Genomic DNA, 23,944 nt, shown 5'->3' with positions numbered 1-23,944 from the left:
TGACATAAAATATGCTCTGAATCAGTGTCCTGAACTGTTTAGAAGACGTATTGAACTTAAAACAAGGCTTGACCTACTGACAACACACTCAGCTGAACGCCTGCTTTTACACAACAAATCCAAATTTTATGTGCATGGCGACAAACCCGATAAATTATTAGCAACCATGCTTAAGGGCTCGAGGGCAAAGCAAACTATTTCTAGAATTCGAAAACAAGATGGCAGTATAGTCACAGATCATTGTCAAATTAATGATGCATTTAGAAACTTTTATGAGGAGCTCTACAGCTCACAATCACAAACCAATCCTAACATGACTGATGATTTTCTAGCTAAACTACACATCCCTGTAATTTCACCAGAACTTAAGAACAGGTTAGATGAACCCATTTCCCAGGCAGAAGTCTCCCTAGCAATAGCTTCAATGCAATCTGGTAAATGCCCAGGACCGGACGGTCTTCCCTCAGAATTTTTCAAACAATTCTCAGACTTACTCTCAGTGCAGCTCAGCTCCACTCTTACTGATTGTTTTAAACACGGATCCCTCCCTCAATCATTTTACGAAGCTTGTATTACACTGATTTCAAAAAAAGGCAAAGATCCTGTGGAATGCGCCTCATATAGACCCATCTCTCTCCTAAATACAGATGCTAAAATTTTAGCCAAAATTATTTCCCGTAGACTTGAAACTGTTCTACCATCAATTATTTCTAAAGACCAAACAGGATTTGTTAAAGGTCGACACTCGTATTTAATGTTAGAGGTTGCTTAATATCATGTATTCCAGTGCCACAGATTCGGATGAGTGTGTTGTCTCCTTGGACGCTGAAAAAGCCTTTGACCGGGTTGAGTTTGACTATCTTTGCTGTTCTTAGTAGATTTGGCTTCGGAGGAAACTTCATTTCATGGATTAAACCATTATACCCGCAACCGTCTGCCGTGGTTCGTACCAATTTTCAGACTTCAAAACCATTTAAATTACAGAGAGGCACCCGGCAGGGCTGTCCTCTTAGCCCCCTGCTTTTTGATCTGGCTATAGAGCCCCTCGCCATTGCACTTAGGACCAGTAAAGAGATATCCGGCATTTGGAGGAATGACATGGAACATAGAGTGTCGCTTTATGCAGATGACCTTTTACTTTTTATTTCCAAACCATCAACCTCACTGCCTTTTGTTCTGGATGTATTAAGTCAATTTGGTCAGATTTCTGGATATAAGCTGAACCTTACCAAAAGTGAACTTTTTCCCATAGGTAATAAAGCTAATACGTCAGAGTTGTCAAATCTCCCGTTTAGAATCGAAAAACAAAAATTCACATACCTTGGCATCACAGTGACAAAAAAACATAAACATTTGTTCAAGGAGAATTTGATCCAACTGTTGAACCAAGTGAAGGGATCCCTTACAAAGTGGACGCCCTTTTCCATGTCCCTTGTGGGGCGTATTAACTCAATTAAAATGAATATACTACCCAAATTTTTATACCTCTTTCAGGCATTACCTATTTTTATTCCTGGTACTTTTTTTAATGAGCTAGACTCAACTTTTTTGTCCTTCATCTGGCGGGGTAAACGCCCAAGGCTCAATAAATTACAACTCCAAAAACCTAAACAACAGGGAGGGTTGCCTTCCCCAATTTCCGGTTTTATTACTGGGCCGCCAACCTTAGATGCTTAGTGTTTTGGTATTTTTGTCATAACCGGGTGGCTGTCCTGACTGAGTGGCTATGGAGCTGCGCAGTGGTAATGATATATCCATCCCGGCTGTGCTCTGTTCCCCACTTCCACTCTCTTCGTCTAAAACCATTTTAAACCCTGTAGTGAAACACTCACTGAAAATTTGGGGCCAGTTTAGAAAATACTTTAAACTCCATGATTTTTCCCTCCTAAGTCCAATTGCAATTAACCACCTTTTTAGGCCATCTGTTCAGGATGGGGTGTTCTTAGAGTGGCACCGGAAGGGGCTTACTCATTTTAAAGACCTTTTCATGGAGAAGAGTTTGGCATCCTTTGAGGAACTTGGCAATAAATATGGTTTACCTAAATCTCACTTTTTTAGATATTTGCAAACCAGAAACTTCATTCAGTCTCACTTATCAGGCTCAGTTTCCCTGCCAGAGGACACTTTATTGGAAACTATCTTATCATTGAACCCGACTCGTAAAGGTATGGTTCGTGGCTTATAGTAAAATGTTGAGTTTGACGGAGACCTCCTCATCTAATCTTAAAACTTCATGGGAAGAAGACTTGGATATTACTATACTGGATGACACATGGGACTCTATACTTAAACTAGTGAATACAACATCTTTGTGTGCACGCCATTGTCTCATTCAGTTCAAAATAGTACACAGAGCCCATCTTTCCAAAAGCAAACTATCTTGTTTTTGTCCAGAAGTCACCCCATACTGCGACAAATGCAAAACTGCCGTAGCCACACTGGTTCATATGTATTGGTCCTGCCCCGCTCTGGGTCACTTCTGGAAAGATGTCTTCCGTACGATGTCTGGTTTGGCCGGAGTGGTGGTGACACCTGGCCCTCTCTTGGCCCTTTTCGGTTTTAGTGGAAAGGAGTTGCCTTTATCGGCTTCTAAACGAAGGGCACTGGCATTTTGCTCACTGCTAGCGAGGCACACAGTTCTGACCAGGTGGAGGGGTGCTGCTCCTACTCATAAACAGTGGATATGTGACCTTATGTCATGTCTGAAACTGGAAAGAATTAGATGCTCTCTTCAAACACTCAACTGGTAAATTTGAAGAAACATGGGGGCCCTTTCTCAACTCTTTTCAAAATATGCAATGATGTTCCAGATCAATTAGGTAAACAAATTTTATCAAACTTTGTTCCATTCTTGACAGGGATGGGAATGTAGTGCATTGGCCTTCTGAGCAGTGACCTGGGTGGGCTGAATGGGATTAAGTTGAGGGATTAATTAAACTTTTTTTTTTTTTTTTTTTTGTTTTCTTTGTTTCTTGTTTTTTTTCCATATATTATTCTATGTAGGATAAACACTTCTTTGTATTCGCAAACTGTATGTATGAATGGAAAGAAAAAACCTAAATAAAAATACAGTGATTAAAAAACATTTTTATGAAAAGTTACTGCAGATTTAACTACACTTGAGGACTGTTGTCAGCTTAGATGCTAAAGAGAAACTTTCAGAAACTTCTTTGGGAATCAGAGAATAGATTTGGCTGAAACCCATAGTATTTAGTTGATGCTTGAACATCCATTAATGGCTGAGTACTAACTGTTCTTTAGATTACAGAGAGAGGCTTTTAATAAAAATAAAAGATTTGTTTGGTTTTTCATTTTAAACTATAGACATTTACACCATATTATCAAAAGTATTCCATCTGAAAGTAGATCAAATGTACTGCAATGTCAAATGTGACTTGACCAATGTATGTGGAAGTGTTTGGAACACCTCAATGCAGTAATTTGGTTTGGTGAATAAATAAGACAGAACTTTCACAGAGAGGCTAATTAGTAACTGATTTTAGAAATTTTTACAGTAAATTCTTGTTGTCCTGTTGTCCTTCAAAAGTTTCCCAGTCAATGAGAGAGTGTTTAGCAGACAATTGAATTTCCATGGTTGCCTTGGCATTGTGCTGCTGTGTGCCTCTGGAAAATGCTGATGGATCCAGAACCTGATCTCTTCTTTCTTCCTGGGAACAGAGAAATATAAATAACTGCAACTGAGGAGGCAGAAAAGACAGGGAGCGAGCAAGCACAGATAGTACCAATCAATCCTGTCAACCTAAGCCTTCCAGTTGTTTGGAGTCCAGGGGCAGACAGCACTGTCTCTTCCTCATCAAAAGATGAAGGAAGATCAGGTGAAATGTAACAGAGATTGAAGAACATTGATCCAGTCTGCTTGACGCTTATTGTGGTTGGTCAGAACCTGTCGGATGGATGGATGGATGGACGGACGGACGGACGGACAGACGGACGGATGGATGGATGGATGGAAAACAAGGATATGCTCATAGTTACTACAGGACTTACTCAAGATTTTCACTTATCCTGCTTTCTGAAACAGGAACCTGATGTCCAATGGCCGTTGTTGTGAATAACTATAAATGGTAAAAAGGTCTGTACTTGTAAAGCACTTTATCTAGGCCAGAGGATCCCAAACTGATTGACACCAAACTGCTTGACACTATATTTATGCATTCACACACTGATGGTGGTAAGCTTCTACATTGCAGCCACAAAAAATGCAAAATAATTGTGGGTGTCATTACTGTATAATTATTGACTAAATTAGTAATTTAATTCACAATTACCAAGTTAGCTGATTATCAGAAAAATAGTAGCCACATAGTTCAGTCTCAGTTATTGTTTAAGAATGCGTGACTGATGAGGTTTTGGTTTTCTAATAATAGATGGCAAGACACTACACATGTATGGAATAAACACAAACACTTTGTCTTCAACATACAAGAGTTTATTAACACAAAGAACTTAGAAATTAGCCCAATTTAGACATACACAAATAAAGCATTCATTAGCCCAGTGTCGTCTCTATGTGACTGGCAGAGAGAAATCCAGTCTGTTGCCTCAAAACAACTGTGTGTACCTTCTTTGGCTTTGTGCGATCATTTTCTCAGTACAGGACCTTTTCATTACAGGTTGTCTCTGAACAATGGGTTTTTATTTTGAGCACAGAAAAACAAGATTGTGAGATGATTTACTCAGATGAGGTGTTCCTTTCAAGATATATGAATTTATTACATTTGCACAGAACAAATCCAATGTCTTGTTAAGACATTCAGGAAGTCATTGAGATCCATCAGTCTGGAAAGGTCTACAAGGCCATTTCTAGACCTTTGGACTACAGTGAGTCATTATCACTGTACTGATAAAGTTTTGACAAATGGCCAAAACATGGAACAGTTGCAAACCTCCCTAAGAGTAGCTGGCCAACCAGAACTGTCTCAAGAGCTCAGTGACTACTCATTGAAGAGGTGACAAAAAAAACCTAAAACTGCAGGCTACACTTGCTTCAGGTAAGGTCAGCAGTTATGTCTCCACCAAAAGAGAGACTGGGGAAAAATGACTACATGACAAAGTTCCAGGAAGAAAACCATTGCTGAGCAAAAATTACTCTAAAGCTTATTCCAGTTTTTCCAGAACACATCTTGATTATTCTTAAGCAAGTTGGCAAAACTTTCCATGGACTGATCTTGTGTAAAAGTAACACCACATTGCAGAAGAAGAACATGGTGGTAGTCGTGCGATGGTCCAGAGCTGTGTTGCTGCTTCAGGACATGAAAGATCTGCGGTGATAAATCTAAGCAAATACCTGCAGTCTACCAAAAATCCTGATGTAGAACATCTGGCCAACAGTTGGTGACCTCAAGATGAAACTACCTTGGATTCTGCAGCAGGAAAATGGTCCAAAATACACCAGCAAGTCTTCCTGTCAATGGCTGAAGACAAACAAAATGAGGGAAACTGACATACAAGATCAACAACCACAAATCCATCCACATACATGCAACAAACAGTAAAAACACCAAAACTAAAATAAATTGTTTTGAAGGGGATTTTTTTTAGCTTTGATGAAATGTGCTATACAAATAAACTGGCAAAAGTTTTTTCACAGGACACTGACACGATATGGAGATGTTCAATTAAAGATGTTACATTTAAAAGGTAGATAGTGTTGATGTGTTTTTTTCTTGCTGTTTTTAGCAAGAATTTTTATTTTCTTGCTGTGTCCCACTTTCATTACTATTAAAGATTTATACATCAGGTATGAAAAGACAGAGCAGGTTTAGTGGAGCAGAAAGAACGGGCGTATGTTCTTGTTCTTCACATAAAGGAACAGATCTTAACTCTTCCCATTTTTTGTGTCTTAAGGTATTAAAGCCTGTGGTTAGCCCTGAAGTGAACCATGGACTGGGGAATAGGAGACTCATTAACTTTTCTCTGTCAGGTAGACTGCTAATGTTGTTTAAAGCCTGTTTTTCTCAACACAACATCCTCATCAGGCCTTTTCTTTTTTCTACAGCATGTATATTTTGAACAGTTGAAAATGTGAAAGGGGTTCCCCAAAATGTGTGTGGTTACATACACAGTAAAAGAAAACGTCTTTTACCAGCAGCTGTGGTTGCTAGTATTTTACTGCAGTAAACATGGCCATACTATATCAGACATTAGAGTTTGACACACTTTTATAACATAATTTGTGCAAAACAGGTGTATAAATACTTTTCTTAGAAACTGTACACTCTAAATACTTGTGTGTGACCCAGCTGTGTTTTCTATACCATACGTACTTAGACAGAAATCTTAAATTGAACTCTTGAGCAGAATCACACTAAACCTTATTGAAATCAAATTATGTCTTAATATTTCAATTGCAGATGAGCTCATACCAGTAAGTTCATAGAGCCTAATTGGCTGGTTTCTGGTCAGTTTGTGGCTGAACACAGTATGATCCTTCTTTTTCATTATATCATTACATCAAGAGATTGCCCCTCTTTGTTTCTCTGTCTGTCTGTGCCCAATGTGTCAGATGTCCAGGCTGTTGGACTGAAGAAAGGAATGTTCTTTAATCCAGACCCGTACCTGAAACTCTCCATCCAGCCTGGGAAGCACAGTATATTCCCCTCACTACCACACCATGGGCAGGAAAAACGCTCTAAAGTGGTGTGCAACACAGTCAACCCACAGTGGAGCTCAGAGGTTTGCACACACACGCACATGCCCTCATCTCTGACAGTGCTTAACATATATGTAAATCAAATGTGTTTAAACAGTAACGTTTTTAAATAGATGACTATGTAAACCAATGGCTAACTGGGACAAGGATTAAATCATAATGCAACAATCAATCAATCAAGTTTATTTGTACAGCATATTTTAGCAACAAGGCAGGTCAAAGTGTTTTACATAATAAGAATGCAAAAATACACAGGCATAGTAAACAACATACTATCTGCAGTTGAGAAAACCAGTAAACATTCCATTTTGATGAATGCATCACCACAATTATAACTATACAATAGGATGGTGAATGTTTTACTTACAATTCAAAAGCAACTTTAAACAGGTGTGATCTTAGTCCAGATTTCAAGGAGGTTCAGCTGTTTCTGAAAGTTTGTTTGAGGATTTGTGTTGCATAGAAGCTGAATGCTGCTACTCCACAGTTGGTTCTGGTTCTGGTGTTGCAGAGCAGAACCCGAACCAGAAGACCTGGGAGGTCTGGAAGGTTGATACAACAACAGCAGGGGCCTTGTGTATTAAGCATGTGTATGCACAAAAAATGTGCGGCACAACATTTTACGCAAAAGTCGGCAGGTATAAAAGTTAACTTTGCGTCACAGTTTGCGTAAATATACGCGCTCTTTTTCCCTGGATTGAAAAGATGCGGCAGCAAAGCAAACTTTTTCTGTGAACAATATCAAACTACAAAATGTCAAAACTCATCTTAATACACTAAAATCTGACTCCATTCTGTAATTTAGACCAAGAAACATCAAACTCGATGTTTCTATTAATTATTGTAATATTTTATTGTTTAAAAGTAAACAATGAAACTGAACATCTTTTCTCAGACAATAACATAACACATTGTTATGCTGTTCTCCATGCTGAGTTCTGGATATATGAGGTCAAAGAAGAGTCAGTAAATTGAATTCATAAATTCCATTTATTGATACCAAAATACAGATGGCCCTTTATGATCTGCTATTTTTAAGAGCTAACAGTCAAAATGGCATTCCACAAAAGTTTCCTTTGTCTCTCTGAGAGACACAGTCCTGGTCTGTCTTCCCTCATCCCAGCTCTCATTTACCTTTCCTATCATGTGATTTCCTTTAGGTTTAGCTTCGCTGTAGCTTATCTACTAGCTAAAAGAGATAGAAGGAAAACACAGCATTATTTATTCTCAACAACACACACAAAATAAAAAAAAATAAAACACAAAAATCTAAATAAAATAAAATGGTAATTTTCCTCACTTGTCTAAAAGATGTGCATAAGAAAATGAAATGCATCTGCGGGGTAATTTAATTTTCACAAAAAAACACGGTTGGATCAGCAGATTAACGCCAAAGAGGTTTGATTATTTTAAGGTGATCAAGGTATGTAGATCACTATGATCAATCAAGACAGAGGGGAAATAAGATGTGTGATATTCAACATTTTGGTCTGATTCAACATTTTAACCAAGCCCCAACAACCAAGGTCACACTCTGGACCTCGTTATCAGGAAGGGTGTGAATATTTCTGATGTCTTTGTAACCTATGTTGCCCTGTCAGATTATTTCACTGTTATCTTTCAAAGCACAATCAACCAATCAATAAAGTAATTTTGTGCACGTAAACATGACTACTGTCTCACACTTTACAAAGGGATTTTCTTTGGTATTTTTGTATCTCTGAACTGTTGAGCAGCTAAGAGTTCCACATCTACACATCTATTTTGGTAAAATACTGTACATTTAAACCAAACCTTTAGGTCCTTTTGTCCTAGTAACCTTCATTGCTTTGCAAAAATATTCATATATGTTGGAAGTTCAAATATTTTGCCATTCACAAACAGTATTTGTTGAATTTTCTTGTGATAGTTTGTAACTAACTTGTGGATAATCATTACCTGTACTCTTTTTGCAATAATACAAATCAAACTTAAAATACATTTGAAGTACCATGTTGTAGGCAGTGCACCAACACTCTCATTGTTCTAAACAGAGATTCAACTTTGTGTCTCTGCCCACTGATGTCCTGGAAATTGAGGTAAAGGACAAATTTGCCAAGAGTCGGCCAATCATCAAGCGTTTTCTGGGGAAGCTTTCTGTCCCTGTCCAGAGGCTGCTGGAAAAACACGCCATAGGGTAACATATAGCACTTCCCCCTGTTTAATGCTTTTTAATCTGAAGATAACGGTCGCGGCTTGCACATTATTGTTTATTTCAGTTTTCCATCTTTGTTTATCTCCAATACTCTTCTAATGTTTGTCTGTGCACAGAGATCGCGTGGTGAGTTACTCTCTGGGTCGCAGGTTGCCAACAGATCATGTTTGCGGCCAGCTGTTGTTCCGCTTTGAGCTGACCTCTTCGATTCATCCAGGTACACATCATCCAGCAGCAGGCAACATCTTTTAATCTTGTTTATAATTTAGTGTTGGGTTTCACTGAGACTTTAAAGTAAACAACAACCTTGCCTAACAATCCAGATTTGTGCGTAAGGGGTGTGTTTAAAAGCTGAGTCGTATAATTTTTACCAACAGCTAAAGTAGCATAGGTCACATAAACATTAGTTCCCACTACAAGAAAAGTATGAGGAGAACAGAGTATCAAACTATCATATATATAAAAAAGTGATCTAAAATAATTTATAATTGCTCCATGTCTCATTATAATCGGAGAGCAAAGCGTGCAGGTTTAACTTAGTCCCAAAAATCCTTGTGCATTCGTAACCTGATCTGTGCATAAATGCACCTTTGTGTTTGTGTACCAGGCGACTTGTGCATACTTATTTAAATTTCTAGGTGTAGAAGAAGGTTTGTGAGGTTATAGTTAAAAAGTTTGTGTGTAGAAATTTAACGTTTGCAGAAATTGTAATTTTGTGTGTGTGTACTTTCATTTTGTATTAATAATTTCTTCATATTTGTGACCACATATTTACAAGGACCCGAAATTATGCACAAATATTCTTTTTACGATACAACTATACAAAGTTACACACAAAGATGCTTATATGAGTTGGAAATTCAGTATTACTCACGCACATATATTGTTACAACACTCACAAGTATTTTGAGACTATTTTCATGCCGTAGGATGCTCACTCTATAATAAAGAAGCCTCAATCATAAAGAAGCCCCTCTAGTCTTGTTGGCGAAAATGAAATTTGCTGAGAGATTTTAAAACTGCAATTTCAAAACTGCAATTTCAACCGCACGTTGATTGGAAAGAAATTACCAATTCAATCAGTTATGCTGTCACTATCACAGAAGATGTTCCTGTACAACTATGCCACTTATAAAAGAGATCAAAGTATAATAGTGTATGATGAGCCAGATTATCGATGCAGCTCTGATTCATCAATGGCTAACTGTACATTTAATGAACTGTTGATTTTGCCTGCAGATGATGAGGAGGTTTCTTTGGTCATGGAGCCAGCTTGCAATGAGGTGGAAACCCCTGCTGAAGGGAACCATGCAGCTGATGCACCAGATGACGACACACTGAGTGTGAGGCTCGATATGCCAGATCTCCCTCTGGACGCCTCTCTGGACACCGACACCTCAACACCAGCAGCACAGAGCCAGGACATCCCTCTAACTGATCGCCAAGAAGACAGCGGGGCTGCAAAGATGGAACCAGGAAGAGTGGAGGAGCAGAGCACAATTAGGGATGAGACCTCGGCTTTACAGCCTGAGGGAGAGCCAGAGGATAGGGCCTCACCTGAACAGCAGGAGGGCAATGGAGAAGAGGAGCAGGGAGGGGAAACTGGCGAGGAGAGCAAAGAGGCTGAGGGTGCAGCCCACCCTGAGTTAGACTCAGACTGCCCTACAGAGGCAGAGACTAATGGAGGGGCCACTGGTGTTGCTGTATTGGCTACATCTGTGGAGGCAGCTCCATCACAGGAAGAATGTGTAGACTCTGCCACAGGAGCCTCACAGGAGCCCAGTGAGAAAGGAGAAAGCAGCTGTGAACCGTGCTCCTGCCAGTCTCTGTTCTCCAACTGCAACTTCCAAGCTCCGTCACGGCGTAAAGCTCGGCCCTGCTCCCTGCCCGTGTCAGAGCTGGAGACGGTGATCGCCTCGGCATGTGGGGAGCCAGAGACGCCAAGATCACACTACATCCGAATTCACCACCTCCTGCACAGCCTCCCATCAGCCATACCTCCCAGCCAGGAAGAGGAGGGGGAGGTCACCAACACCACTGTGGACTCTAATGCTACATCCCCAACCCTGAAGAGCTCCAAAGAGGAGGAAGAGGAGGAAGAAGAGGAGGACACAACACAGTCCCCATCTCAGGTGAAATTGAATGAAGTTATATTTAAAGGAGAGCTCAGGAAAGCAACATGCAAAAGCCCCTATTGGACTTCAGTGCTGGGGCCAGGCTGAGCATAAGAACAGCATGTGTTGTTATGTTGAGAGGGTGGAGTAGAAGATGGGAGGGAGGGGCTGCCCAAGTGAACGATGCTGCCACGTGGGGCATTGCGTCAGCCAAGGTTGCCATACTCTGGGAGGCAAAGGATAGTAGGTTCTAGTTGAGGGTAGGGGGATGTTTATATCTATTCATGCATTTGTAAGTAACCCCTCCTCCACCTCCTCCACCATGGTTCTTGTTAGGTGATAGAGTGTTTATCTACAGCCTCAGAAGAGCGCTGATTTAGGTCTATAGATGTCATAGGAAAGGGAACGTAATGGGAGCAGAGCATCTTGTTTACATAACATCACGCAGAATTTGAGATAGCCATCCATCTAAGGCTTACACAGGGGGAGCCAGTTCAGATAACAATCGTTTTGGGTCAGACTGGCTATGTTAATTTTCCATCTACCTTAAAGTTTCACTGATAAATCTCAGTGTTGACTCCCAAACAGCCAAATTTCTAGTTAGTCCAGCCGAGCCAAGCTTGTATCTTCACCAAAGTGTGTTCCTTCCTGCCAGCGAGTTTCAGGTGCCACAATTGGTCTGCGACTCTCAGCAAGAATCCCTTCCAGTTTGCAATTCTGCTGACAGTTTCTGAGTTTAAGTGTTCACATCATGGAACATTCCCTGGTAGCCTGGAAGCTTATCAATGGTCCCAGTAGTAATTTATCATATATCATACTAACTTTCTATTCTCTAGAATAAAATATTTTTGTAGTGTGGTTATAACTAAATAGTTAACTATCAAATCCAAAACGGAAAAATCCTATTTTATAGCTATCTCCAACATCCTTGGCTGACAATATGGACAGAGAGTCTTCCACTTCCCCCCGGGATCCATAATGTATCCAACAGCACGTGTCACGTTGGGGCAACAGGGCTCTCCTTTGGTGATTCTTCTTGTCAAGAAAATTAGATCAATTGTATTGAGAGATCAGCGTAATTTGCAATTTTGAACGTATGCAAAGAGAGACTCCAAAAGAAAGACAGCACAAGACACAGAGCAAAAGCAGGGCAATCAGGTAGAGAGAACAGAAAAAAAGTGTCTGCCTTCACCGAGAGCATAGTGCTTACATATATTATATGTAATGTGGTAACATGAAATTGTTCAAGCAGTACACCTAACTTCACAGTGTTTTCTTACACTGTGAAATAACTTCAGGCTCTGTTTCTGTTCATGTAGGTCCCAGAGTGTCCAGGGTCATTCTGCCGGCGCTCTCTGCCCCGTAGCCTTTCCATTGAGCGCCTGTCTGAGCTGAACCAGCTGCTGGAAGGTGAAGGAGGACGAGGAGGACATGCAGTAACAAGAAGGATCTCTCAATCCTGCTTAGATAGTGAAGAGGGGGATTCTAACCTTGAAGGAGGGCCCAGGATGTGTAGCAGGACCCATAGACCTCTGGGCGAGAACGAGTGTGAGTTCTGTGACACATCCTGCTACAGCACCTCCTGCTACAGTACCTCCTGCTACAGCACCTCCTGCTACAGCAATTCAGGTCACGAGGGGAGGGGCCGCTTTTGCAGCTACAACCGCCTGACATCACTGGACAGCAACCGGCTCTCCGGCAGCACAGTCTTCTCCTCCCAGGACGAAGAGGAAGATGAGGAGAGCGCCTTTGAGTCTGTTACCAACCCAGTCCAGAATAACTGTCAGGATCCTGTTGGGGACGGGGGAGAGAGGAGGACTGGAAGATGGAACGAGGCTAGAAGAGTGGAGCAGGGAGAGCCAGCAGAGTCCGGACCCATTGGTGAGACTTAACATGAGTTTCTTGTCACCTTTTTCTGCTTTATTCATGAATTTGGAGTCGATCAAGCTGTCTGAATTTGAATTAGAATAAAACAAAGGAGGGGACAGGTGAGTGATTTCATAGTGGCTGTTTCCCTGCAGATTGTAGTGAACAGCAGAACCTGTCAGCCTACTTTGTATCAAATCAAAATATAATACTAACTTTCTATTCTCTAGAATAAAATATTTTTGTAGTGTGGTTTACAGTTTTACACTGTAGATCAAGACAGTTTCTAAATTTGTAAATTGTGTGGACTTTGGCTGCTGGCAATATAAAGGCATTTTTCCATGGATTTTGCAATTTTTAAGATTTTTACAAGAAATTTCTCTGTCTCCTACTTTCCATAACTGTAAAAAATATTTCCAATTTATGTTTCTTAAGTTATGGTAACTCATTGAATATTCCATGGTAATATGTTTTCCAGTCTTTAATTGTTGGTATTTTACATTTTTTTTTTATAGTTTTTTACTGTGTACCTAGTTTCCAAGTGTATCCCCTGCAGAAAGTTGAAATATTAGCAAAGCTGGAGAGTAGTAGGAGAATGTTGCAGAGTGAGGAAGAATAGAGTGGTCATAATATCCTCTAATAGCCTAAGTAACAGCAGAGATAGTTCAGGATAGCCTTAGCCAGTCTAACTATTAGATTTATCAAAAGGGTTTAAGCCTAGTATTAAAATAATTCAGCGTGTCTGCCTCACATACTAAGACTGGGAACTGGTTCCACTGGAGAGGAGCCTAATAAAGGATCTGTTAATATTCTACTTTTGGAACTTCTACACTGGTAAACCTGCAGTCTGAGAGGAAACGGTTCTGTTAGTAACACTAACTGTTCAGTTTTTTGTGTGGGTTAGAAGTGGGGCTGTTAACACCACTGTACATCTAAGTTTGTTGCTTGAGAGTTCTTGTTCTGTTTCTGCTTGTGGTCATTCATCTTCTCCTCATTATTGGAAGACTTCTTGAGTGCTACAATCATCAGATTGCATGAATTACATGTATGAATTACATTCATCCGCTTGTATAATTGTTCCCATTTCCCCCAGTTTGAGTACTCTCATTCCCATACATACCCCTGGTCACATATCCTGCTAGAAATAATATTATTGGAGCTCTTGGAAAAACTAATAGTTTTAGTGGGCATTTTGTCACCATATTCAGTGATAATGGAGGAAGGAGTTTGTTGAGTTAAGATCTTCATGACTTCCAAAATACAGACCCGATCCATGTAGCAAATGCACCTCAGAGGTATTTTGAAGGGCAGTTTGTTACAACTTTGGATAATTTTGCAACTGCAATATGTATTTTCTTTAGGTGTTTGAGAGTAGCACTAAATATGCAGACCAAAAACGCATATCAAAACTGGACACATTTACATAATTGTAATAAACTTGTCGCACCTTTCATTAACAACATTGAACAAGAAAATATATAATATTTTAAATAACTAATTTATTAATAGTAATCCCCAACCATATGTCTCTCTGATGTCCTGTAGGCTCAGATCTCTCCCCTCCTGTTGGCCATCTTCCAGTACTGCGATCCAGTCATGACTCAAACCATTTTCCTGCTGCCACTGACCCAGCCTTACCTCCAAGTAAGAACCCAGAGCTCCCACTCTTAATCTGGAGTCTTATCCTAAATTCCTGGTATGCTGGAAAATGTGCCTGCTGCCTGTGTGTTTATCCCTCTCCATTTCCTCTGTGTTTCACTCTTTTTCCTTCTCATCATACATCCTCCTACAACAATGCAAATAGCTTCATTCTGCTCACTGCTTGGAAATTTTACTGGTCTTATTAAGGAGTTTGCAAATGTCTGGACCCTGAATTAAATGTGACCAAGAAAGCAAAACTGTAATGCAAAAGGACATTTGTCATTCAAGTCCATCTTAGTGGTGAAGTAACTTTGTGTACAGAATAACTCAGCTTGGGCGTGCTGTGGTGGCGTAGGGGTGAGGGTTTGCACAACCCGCAATGGAGGCCCCGGCGACATTTGCCATATCTCTTTCCTGTCAGCCTACTTTGAAAGAAATACGGGGCACTAGAGCCAACAAAACCTTAGAGAAAAAAAAAATACAAAAAAGAAGAACTCAGCTTATTGCTGTAAACATGTAGATTTATGTTTTGGTCCAGTCTTTGTAAAAGATTTTCTGCAGTGTTAATTTCAGTGGGCCCAACATTTCTCCTGCCAAGCACTTGAATCAGATTTCTAGCAGACAAATAGACTATTTAAACCTTCATTTTAACAGAAGCTGGAACTTTAAAGGAAGAAAGGCCAGAAACCAAATTGTTTCTGAATTTACAATATCTTTTTAGAATTAATATCAATAAATAATTAAATAAATCTTTGAAAACACAAATTTAAGCTTGAGATTTTAGCTCCATTTGGCAGGATGTCAGACTGAATTAACATTGTTCCTCAAAATCTCAAATAAATGCAACCTGTAACATAATCTGTTTCACTTAAAGCCAAGTTAGGATTAAGTTCTAATCCTAATTTAAAATTTAAAAACTTACAAAACTCTCAATCCAGAGTAGTCAAGTCATAATATTGAATCAGGGCTTTTCTGGTCGGTTGTCTTCAAAGTTTGTGATGTTTAGGAACAGCAGTGTTCCAGTCCAGCTCAGTGGAAAGAAATTCAGAACCAACAACTGGATTTCAATTAGGTTGGTTGTCTGCTTTCTCTGCCTTCTCTGTTGCCTCAGACTGGGAAGCTCGTGTTGACAGCCATGGCAGGGTCTTCTATGTCGATCATGTAAACAGGACCACAACTTGGCAGAGACCAAGTAATGGTGCCAAGTGCAACCATGGCTTCCCTCGCTCGGGTTCTACACAGCAAATGGAACAGCTCAACCGGAGGTACACTGGGCAAAATTTATGCTCTGTCCTGCTTAAATGATATGTGCGTTAACATATAAGATGACATCCTAAACTGTAGTAAGAAAAAAAGATTTTTAAGCCTGAGAGAAATTTTCACAAACTTTACTGCTTCATTGTAAATTTTTTTGTATGATGTTTTAAAGCAGGACTGTCAAACTCCAGCCCTCGAAAGTCAGTGTCCTGCAACTTTTAGATGTGTTTTTGCTGCATCACACCTGAATAAAATAATTAGGTCATTAGCAAGGCTCTGGAGATCTTGTCTACACAAGGAGGAGGTTATTAAGCCATTTCATTCCAGCGTTTTGTACCTGTGGCACATCTAAAAACTGCAGGATATTGGCCCTTGAGGACTGGAGTTTGACATCTGTGTTTTAAAGAGTTCTTTGAAAAAAAAACTTGAAGTAAATTTCTTGTGTTTTTATTATTATAATCTTGTGTTTTTCTGAAAAACACAAGATTATAATGGTTTGGCACCATTCTCATATCTCATATTTACAAGCATGAAAAACTGACCTGCAAAAAGAAATCCCTCAGGATGAATGGAATAACTCATGTCTATTGGCACAATCCCAAAATGTTAACACAAGGTTTAGACTATTTTCTTGTGTAGTTTATTTTGGGTGGTGGGAGGGATTGCACTGTATGTTTCTTAATTTTTATCTTTTTTTGTATGCCTGTTTAGCATAAAATTCTAATAAAATTTTTTGACAAAAATTCAAATAAAATTTGCCTCATTCTCACCCTTCTTCACAACAGATCAGTGTTGTGCCAGAATTTTCTGTGAACAATAAAACATTTTTGTCTATTATTTTCAACTTTTCCCATCTGAAATTTTACCTGATTGGATTTTTCTCTTTCTATATTATTTTCATATCATTTTTCATCACAAAAACAATCTCTATCTGTTTTGAATAAAATAGTTTATATCAATGAAATGATTGCTTATACAGAAAGATTGACTTGTAATTAAGAAGCAAACCCTTAGTCAGGAGACGACTTTACATAGCAGGTTGTTGCTCTGAGATTTGCTGTATGTGAGAGGCTGTAAAAATCACCTTGATTTAAAGCAGACCTCACAATATACTCAAAAGGGATCTGTCACAGGAATGATGTAAAATGTGGTACACCATTTAATTTGATAACAAAATAAATACCCAACCACTCAGTATAAAATTTGTTGATTTTTAGCAACAATGATTTATTCAAAAAAATCTGAATACTGAGAAATAATAATAATAAGAGTTAGATTTAAATCACTCAGTTTCTATCAGCAAAAAACCTAAATAATTAAATGTCCAAAAATCTCAGTTCTCTTTTAAAGAGAATAATGTCTGCAAAGGAGTTCCATATCCTCAAAAAAACAGAACAAAGCACTGGAAGTATTTCTCCGTTTTAATCCAAAGTCCCAATCCAAAATGAAAAATCCCAAATGTCAAAAACTCCCCAAAAAAGATAAGAAAAAAGAGTGGAACCACCAAAGATCCCAAAAAAGAAAAGTAAAGTCCTGATCTCATCGGGAACAACTTTATTTCCCCTCGGTCCTCTTGCACTGGGCGGTGTTTCCTGGGTGCTAGCTCCAATCCGATTTCTAAATGCACGATCTGCAGCCTGGTGCGAACTGTTTATTGTATTTTCTTAGATTTTTTTGAAAACTCGTTTATAAAAACGCACACGTCCCCTTTTGTATTTACTAATTTCAACCACAATTTTAAACAGTGAAAATACGGAATAATATTAACAATGAAAAAACAGCAACTGTTCTAGAAAACATTGTGATACATTTACTTTTTAATGTACTTATTCAGAAAAAAAACAAACATAATGGTTATGTTACAAGCCTACCATTTTTTCTCTGAAGTGCTAACCTCCACTTAGCTTCTGGTGTTTCTTATTTTAGGTGAACTGCCCAAAATGCTTTAACCCATTCCCACCCACCTGACTTTTGGTCCTTTAATTCATCCCTTCACAGTGTACATACCATTCTTTCTGCTTCTGACGTGAAGCTATGATTCTCTCATAGATACCAGAACATCCAGAGGACCATGGCCACAGAGGAGGATAGTGGGAGTCGGAGTTCAGACGGTGAATCAGAGCCTGCTCAGACAGGTACCTCTTTCACAAACCTGTTTCACCAGCAGCCTTGTACATTCTGCGACTCCTTCTCTCATTCTCTGTGCCGTAGCAACTGCCACACCAGCGTCTGTGCTGCTCGCTTCTCCTCTTAGGTCCACACTTGTACAAGGGTTTGCTTGATGAAACCCTTTGAAATTTAAAGTTTGAATCGCCAAAGCTAACTCGTTCAGAATTAACTAACCCGGATAGACATGAAGATCACTTGGCCTTTTGGAAGTTGAAACCAAAGCAACATTTAGTGCTTTTACTAACTTAAAATTAATTGTGTTTATTTCTAGCACAGCAGAAGTAAAGTGTCACTAAAGGAAAGTTGTCTTGAAGAATTATAACAACTGTCAGTTTTGGCTTCTACATCAGCAGAACTTTTGGGGTTAGAATTATTTTGGTTTGCTTATTGCTTACCAGAAACATGTACCAAACACAGTGCAGCCATCATTCTTGTTCATTACTAAAGAATAATAGTTCTCTTTTTTTTTTTTTTTTTTTTTTTTTTTGCAGCTCCTTCCTCCCCAGTCAATCATAAGAAGATCACATATCTCCTTCAGTCACCAGCTGTCAAGTTCATCTCACACCCTGAATTTTTCACTGTGTTGCACAGCAACTATGTGAGTACTTCTTACACACGCACACAGCTTTTTGTGGAAATGAAATGTACACCATCTTTGAACTTATCAACAGAGATATTCAGGCATAACTCACAACATCATGTTTGAAGAAAACTTAAACACATCCAGAGCACCTTAGGAATAGCTAATGCTCAAATTAGCTCCACTTGAAAAAGTAGAAGCCATGGCTATATTAACAAAAACAACTAGCAGTTAAAACTATTCCATCAGTAACTTCACATTTTTTGTCTTTGGATTAGTTTCCTTTAAGTAACTTTAGTCTTGAGGTAATTTTCCTCAACAAGCAGAAGATAATCATTAAGACTAGGTTAGTCTCGGTTTCTAACAGTGGTGTACCTTGTTGCTATTTGAAACAGTCAGTTGAATAAAGTTTGATATTCAACTGATATTCAACTCTGATATCCGAAACAGAGGATATCCGACGTTTATATTCATTAAGTAGACGTTTATATTCATGCTCTTTTTTGAAGTCTGTTTACTCAGCAAGTCTTTCCTCTCCGCATGTTTTTTTGTTTTTTTTTATAAATCTTAATGAGTAAGTGGCAAGTATGCAAGAAACAAATGAGTAATGCAGTAATACAGTTACAACAAACGATTAACATTGTTTGTTCATGAAGTAAGGTTGTTAATTAAACAAATACACCAAAAATTCACATGAATTGTTTTGAAAGCCTCACTTTCTCCAGCCATGATTCAGTGCAGCTAATTGTATTAATTTTGTACCCAGAATGCATTGTTTTGGCGAATATAGAGCTTTCACATTATCTTCTGCCAAATATCACATTAGTATTGACCCTAAGCAATGACTTCACTTAATCCCACAAGGCACCATGACTTTGTAAGTGAGGAACAGTGAAATCAACTAAATTAAAGAGATATTAGTTGGTTGTTTTTATGACACGACCCAGAGTGGGTCGTGTTCCAAAGAACATAACTTCACATACAAAATGATCAATAGTGTGTTTGCAGATCTAATGTTTATGATCAGTGCATTAGGGTTACAATAACTAACTAATTACTAGTTATCAGTGACCACCATTGTTTTGTTTTGGGGTTTTTTTGTTTTTGTTTTTTTCGCATGTCTACATCTTGATTTTACAAAACAAAAAACTATCTAACACAGGTAGTGATCACACAATTATAGAACTGGAAACATACAACTTTCCTTACAGTCACTTTCTTAGTATTTCTTACTGGTTTCCTCCATAGGCAGCTTACCGTATGTTCACCAGCAGCAGCTGTGTGAAGCACATGATCCTGAAGGTGCGTCGTGATGCCAGAAACTTTGAGCGCTATCAGCATAACAGGGACCTGGTGGTCTTCCTTAACAAGTTTGCAGACACACAGCTGGAGCTGCCAAGAGGCTGGGAAATCAAGACTGACCCACAAGGAAAGGTAGACCACCCCCTCTCAAATTTCAGATTTTTGCCTTTCTGTCACACTTTAATGTTTGAGACCATCAAACATTAAAGTACATTTCAAATCCAACAGCCATAACCCAAATGTAAAGCACTATTTTGTATTGATTTCATTTATTAAAGAAAAAATCTTCCTTACACTATGGGAAACAATGATTGCCTCCTTTGTTAAATTATTAATGGACTACAAAAAGCATGTTTGATGGGTTTTACAGAGCCTTGCAGCAAGAAGGTTTGAATCCCAGCCTGAGTCTTTCTGCATAGCTTTTGTATGTTCTGTCTGTGTACACAGGCTTCCCACAGAGTGTGTGTGTGTGTGTGTGTGTGTGTGTGTGTGTGTGTGTGTGTGTGTGTGTGGGGGTGTGTGTGTGTGTGTGTGTGTGTGCGTGTGTGCGTGTGTGTGTGTGTGTGTGTGTGTGTGTGTGTGTGTGTGTGTGTGTGTGTGTGTTCGCGTGTGTGTGTGCGTGTGCGTGTGGGTGTGTGTGCACTGTTGTGTATTTCTATATTCTGTGCCTTCATTATTGAGGTAGCTTATCAGAGCTATAGCCGCAAGGTGGAAGCAGCAGAAGCCAAACCCATAAAACCTTTGGGGTGTCATGGTTTGATGGACAGAGTACTTCAAAGACCTCCTCAAACCCAACAGCATATCAATAACTCTGAGTCCATTGAGGAAGCTAAGGACTTTGAGTTGGGCCTCCTGGATGCCTCTGTGGTCAGAGGCATCCAGGCCTTGCAGCAAGAAGGTTTGAATCCCAGCCTGAGTCTTTCTGCATAGCTTTTGTATGTTCTGTCTGTGTACACAGGCTTCCCACAGAGTGTGTGTGTGTGTGTGTGTGTTGTGTGTGTGTGTGTGTGTGTGTGTGTGTGTGTGTGTGTGTGTGTGTGTGTGTGTGTGGGGGTGTGTGTGTGTGTTCGCGTGTGTGTGTGCGTGTGCGTGGGTGGAGGCCAGAGGAAGACCCAACCTGGCCCAAGAGGCTGAGGAGAGTGTTTCTGACTTCCTCCTGAGGTTGCTACCTCTGTGACCCAAACATGTGTATCATCGAATGGGATGGGAGTCAAAGTCCCAGCTGCATGATATTTAAATCTAGTCTCGCACCACCAAAACTAAGGGAACACGTCTTGAAGCTGCATGGAGAAGGGGAAAAGTAAAAAAGTGTTTTGTGAATTCAAAACGACAAAAAAGAGATTAAATTTAAAAAAGTAAAAAATGAAGTTATTATAAATTTTAAAATTCTTTTAAAAAATCAAAATTTATGTTTAATTAATAAAATAGCAAAAAAAATAAATAAATACTTTAATATATTTCTGGGGGCTGAAATACTTCATTCACTCTCTACTCTCTCAGTCAGTAATTCCTCTTCTGAGAGGGGAGATGAGTGAATTGAGTTTCCTTTATCTGCTGGGATTTACCCAGTCCAGAACTCAAGTAAACTCTGTTTAAGCTGGTTTTGACAAGAGACTCGCCTGGTTTCTGATGATCTACATCCAGATGTCCTACCCTCTTCCCCCTGTGAATTAGCCAGACTGAGCAGCCTGCAGTCAACTAGTTTCACAGAGCACATGTGAAATGGTCGCTCCTTCTCTTTTTTTTACAACTTGCACTTGTTACCGAACCAGGTTAGTTTAAGTGACTCAGGCGAGTCCCAAGGATGTTGTTTTAGATTTGGGCTAACGCAACCTATAAAACATTTTCTACTTTTTCTTCCCCAGAATCAAACATCATAGCTATTTTACTACCATCACAGAACTTTGAGGTGACTCATGGATTGAATGTCCACAACATCTTTTAGATTTTCTTTATGCAAAATATTTTATTAGTAAAGCAATTTTGCAAGAATCAGTGCAGCTTAATTAAGTAGCATAAATAATGAAGTAAGTAAAATCAATCATCTGGCCTATCTTTCCCTAATGCTGATACTAAGAACTGTAAAGGGGACCTTTTGAGAGAGACGGGCGAAGTATGGTGTTTCAAACCACATAACTGGCTCGATGATGAAGAAGGTGTTGCAGCAGGAGGAGGAGGTTGATTGACGAAGGCAGGAATCTCTATTGGTCTGATGAGCTGTCATCTCTGCATCGATGGTGAGGTCACACAGGACTTTATCTTTGCCTTGATCTTCATCTTTGACTTGGTCTTCATCTTTTCCTTTGGGGTCTTCATCTTTGTCTTTGGGGTCTGAACCCAGCCGATGAGAGAAGTGCGATTTGAAGCCACGGTTGCGGTTGGTCCCCATGCGCAGGACAGTCTTCGGCTCTGTGGCCCCGGCTCTTCTTCAGCTGCAGAGTTCTTTGTCCATCTCGATCTTGGCTTGAAGCTGCCTGGAGGATCCAACCAAAGATTCCTCTTTTGCTCTGCCCTTATATAGCGTTTATCTACCCTTATGGTGTATTTGCATTGGCTAACACTGTTGCTGTGCCTGTTTGGCTGACTGCTTGGACAGATGATCTTATGTCCACCGCTGTCTTAGAGACATTATGTCCTGATGTCTTGGCTAATGTCTCAGGGTTGCTCAACATTCCTCCCTTTCTCTGTCCTTTCTCTGACACGTTTAAGTTGTTCAACAATCTATGTCCTAATAAGGCATTGGTCATCTCTGCTTTCTCGTTAGTCCTCATTTTACCCCTAACCTTTCACCTACTATCTACATCCAACACATCATCAGTAATCTTTAATAGCAGTTACACATTTTACACCATTTCAAGTTCAATGTCAAAGTCACATTCATAACCCTTTTAGTTTCTTTGATTTAGCATTAATTTATAATTTTATGATAACCACAACTTATTACTCTTATTATAATCACAATGTGAGTTATTACAGATGTTCTGAAAAGAAACCAATAATAATCTATTATTGTAATTATTTGATACCAAAGTTACAGTTACTTGTTTTACTTGTAAGTGTTTCCACAAATGTAAGTATTGTTATACGTAAACCAATATTAATATAATACTATACTTTAAATCTTATCTAATTACTCAAAATGTTTAGATTTCATTCTTTAAAACTTTCAAGCTTTGAAACAAGGAATAGTCTCACCTATTTTTATACATCTGCAAGCTGGAAATTTACTCCCTCTTTTTCCAGGAAACCTGCTCTTCCTGTCTTATCTCTCTCTCTGACTATGTTTTCTTATGGTTAGATAGAAAAAGGAAGTACAATTAAAGCTAAGTTTGCAGGAGACAAAAACAACACACACCACCAGATTTATTTAATTGAAGTTTAAGTCTACTGTTGGATCTAGATGTCACTTGTGTGATTAATTTTAAAGATAACTTTATTTATTCTTTCTTTCTTTACTTTATTCAACAGACTCATGGTCCACAAGATACACAACAACACAACATAAAAAACAAGAGAAAATGAAAAAATTAAATACAATAAGTAGTCATAAAAAATATAAATATAAATCTTATAGGAGACTTGTATACCAATGTTTCCAAAGAGCCGACTGGTATCTTAGCGCACTAACAGAAGGCTGTGAGAACATTACAAGAAGATTGTTCGGTGAGTTACCCAAACGACACATAAACTTGTTGTATCAGATTTCTTAAAAGGGCCTGAAATGTTCTGACATGTGCGTTACAGAACATTTGACTTGCACTGCTGAACTTGGGTTTCTTGATCAAAATTCTCAAAGAGTCATTATAAGCAACCTTAAGCTTCTGCATACTAGTTTTTTTAAATTTCCACCACAAAGGAGCTGTATACAAGGATGTACAGTAAGCTTTAAACAGGCTTATTTTTATCTCATCAGAGCACATATGAAATTTCCTCCCCAGAACGTTTGCCTGGGCGTATAACATGCGACACTGCCTATAGATGTCATCATCATCAGAGAGCTGGTCTGTGATGTAGTGACCCAGATACTTAGTTTTGGAACAAACATCTAACTTTTGCCCTGACAGAAAAAAATCAGGGAAACAGAGTTGTTTGTCAGCTTTAGTTCTACAAACTAGTACAACAGTTTTCTTAGCATTATACTGCACATC

At 39.1% G+C, this 23,944-nt stretch overlaps 1 protein-coding gene across 1 annotated transcript in view; it reads left to right on the top strand.

Annotated features, from left to right (window-relative positions):
* The window catches only part of LOC129364613 (E3 ubiquitin-protein ligase HECW1), a 61,167-nt gene that overhangs the window by 13,702 nt on the left and 23,521 nt on the right, over nucleotides 1–23,944 (top strand). Inside the window, exons 6-16 of the mRNA XM_055037371.1 lie at nucleotides 5,869–5,944; nucleotides 6,527–6,696; nucleotides 8,707–8,849; nucleotides 8,984–9,084; nucleotides 10,107–10,999; nucleotides 12,301–12,862; nucleotides 14,393–14,491; nucleotides 15,600–15,753; nucleotides 17,795–17,880; nucleotides 18,406–18,512; nucleotides 19,743–19,928. Coding sequence (XP_054893346.1) covers nucleotides 5,869–5,944; nucleotides 6,527–6,696; nucleotides 8,707–8,849; nucleotides 8,984–9,084; nucleotides 10,107–10,999; nucleotides 12,301–12,862; nucleotides 14,393–14,491; nucleotides 15,600–15,753; nucleotides 17,795–17,880; nucleotides 18,406–18,512; nucleotides 19,743–19,928 — 2,577 coding nt within the window. The remainder of the gene's footprint in view (nucleotides 1–5,868; nucleotides 5,945–6,526; nucleotides 6,697–8,706; nucleotides 8,850–8,983; nucleotides 9,085–10,106; nucleotides 11,000–12,300; nucleotides 12,863–14,392; nucleotides 14,492–15,599; nucleotides 15,754–17,794; nucleotides 17,881–18,405; nucleotides 18,513–19,742; nucleotides 19,929–23,944) is intronic.

Source organism: Poeciliopsis prolifica, unplaced genomic scaffold (assembly GCF_027474105.1).
Source record: "Poeciliopsis prolifica strain line A6 unplaced genomic scaffold, Auburn_PproV2 SCAFFOLD012, whole genome shotgun sequence".
NCBI classification, from domain to species: Eukaryota; Metazoa; Chordata; class Actinopteri; order Cyprinodontiformes; family Poeciliidae; genus Poeciliopsis; species Poeciliopsis prolifica.
This window is presented reverse-complemented; position numbering and strand designations above follow the sequence as displayed.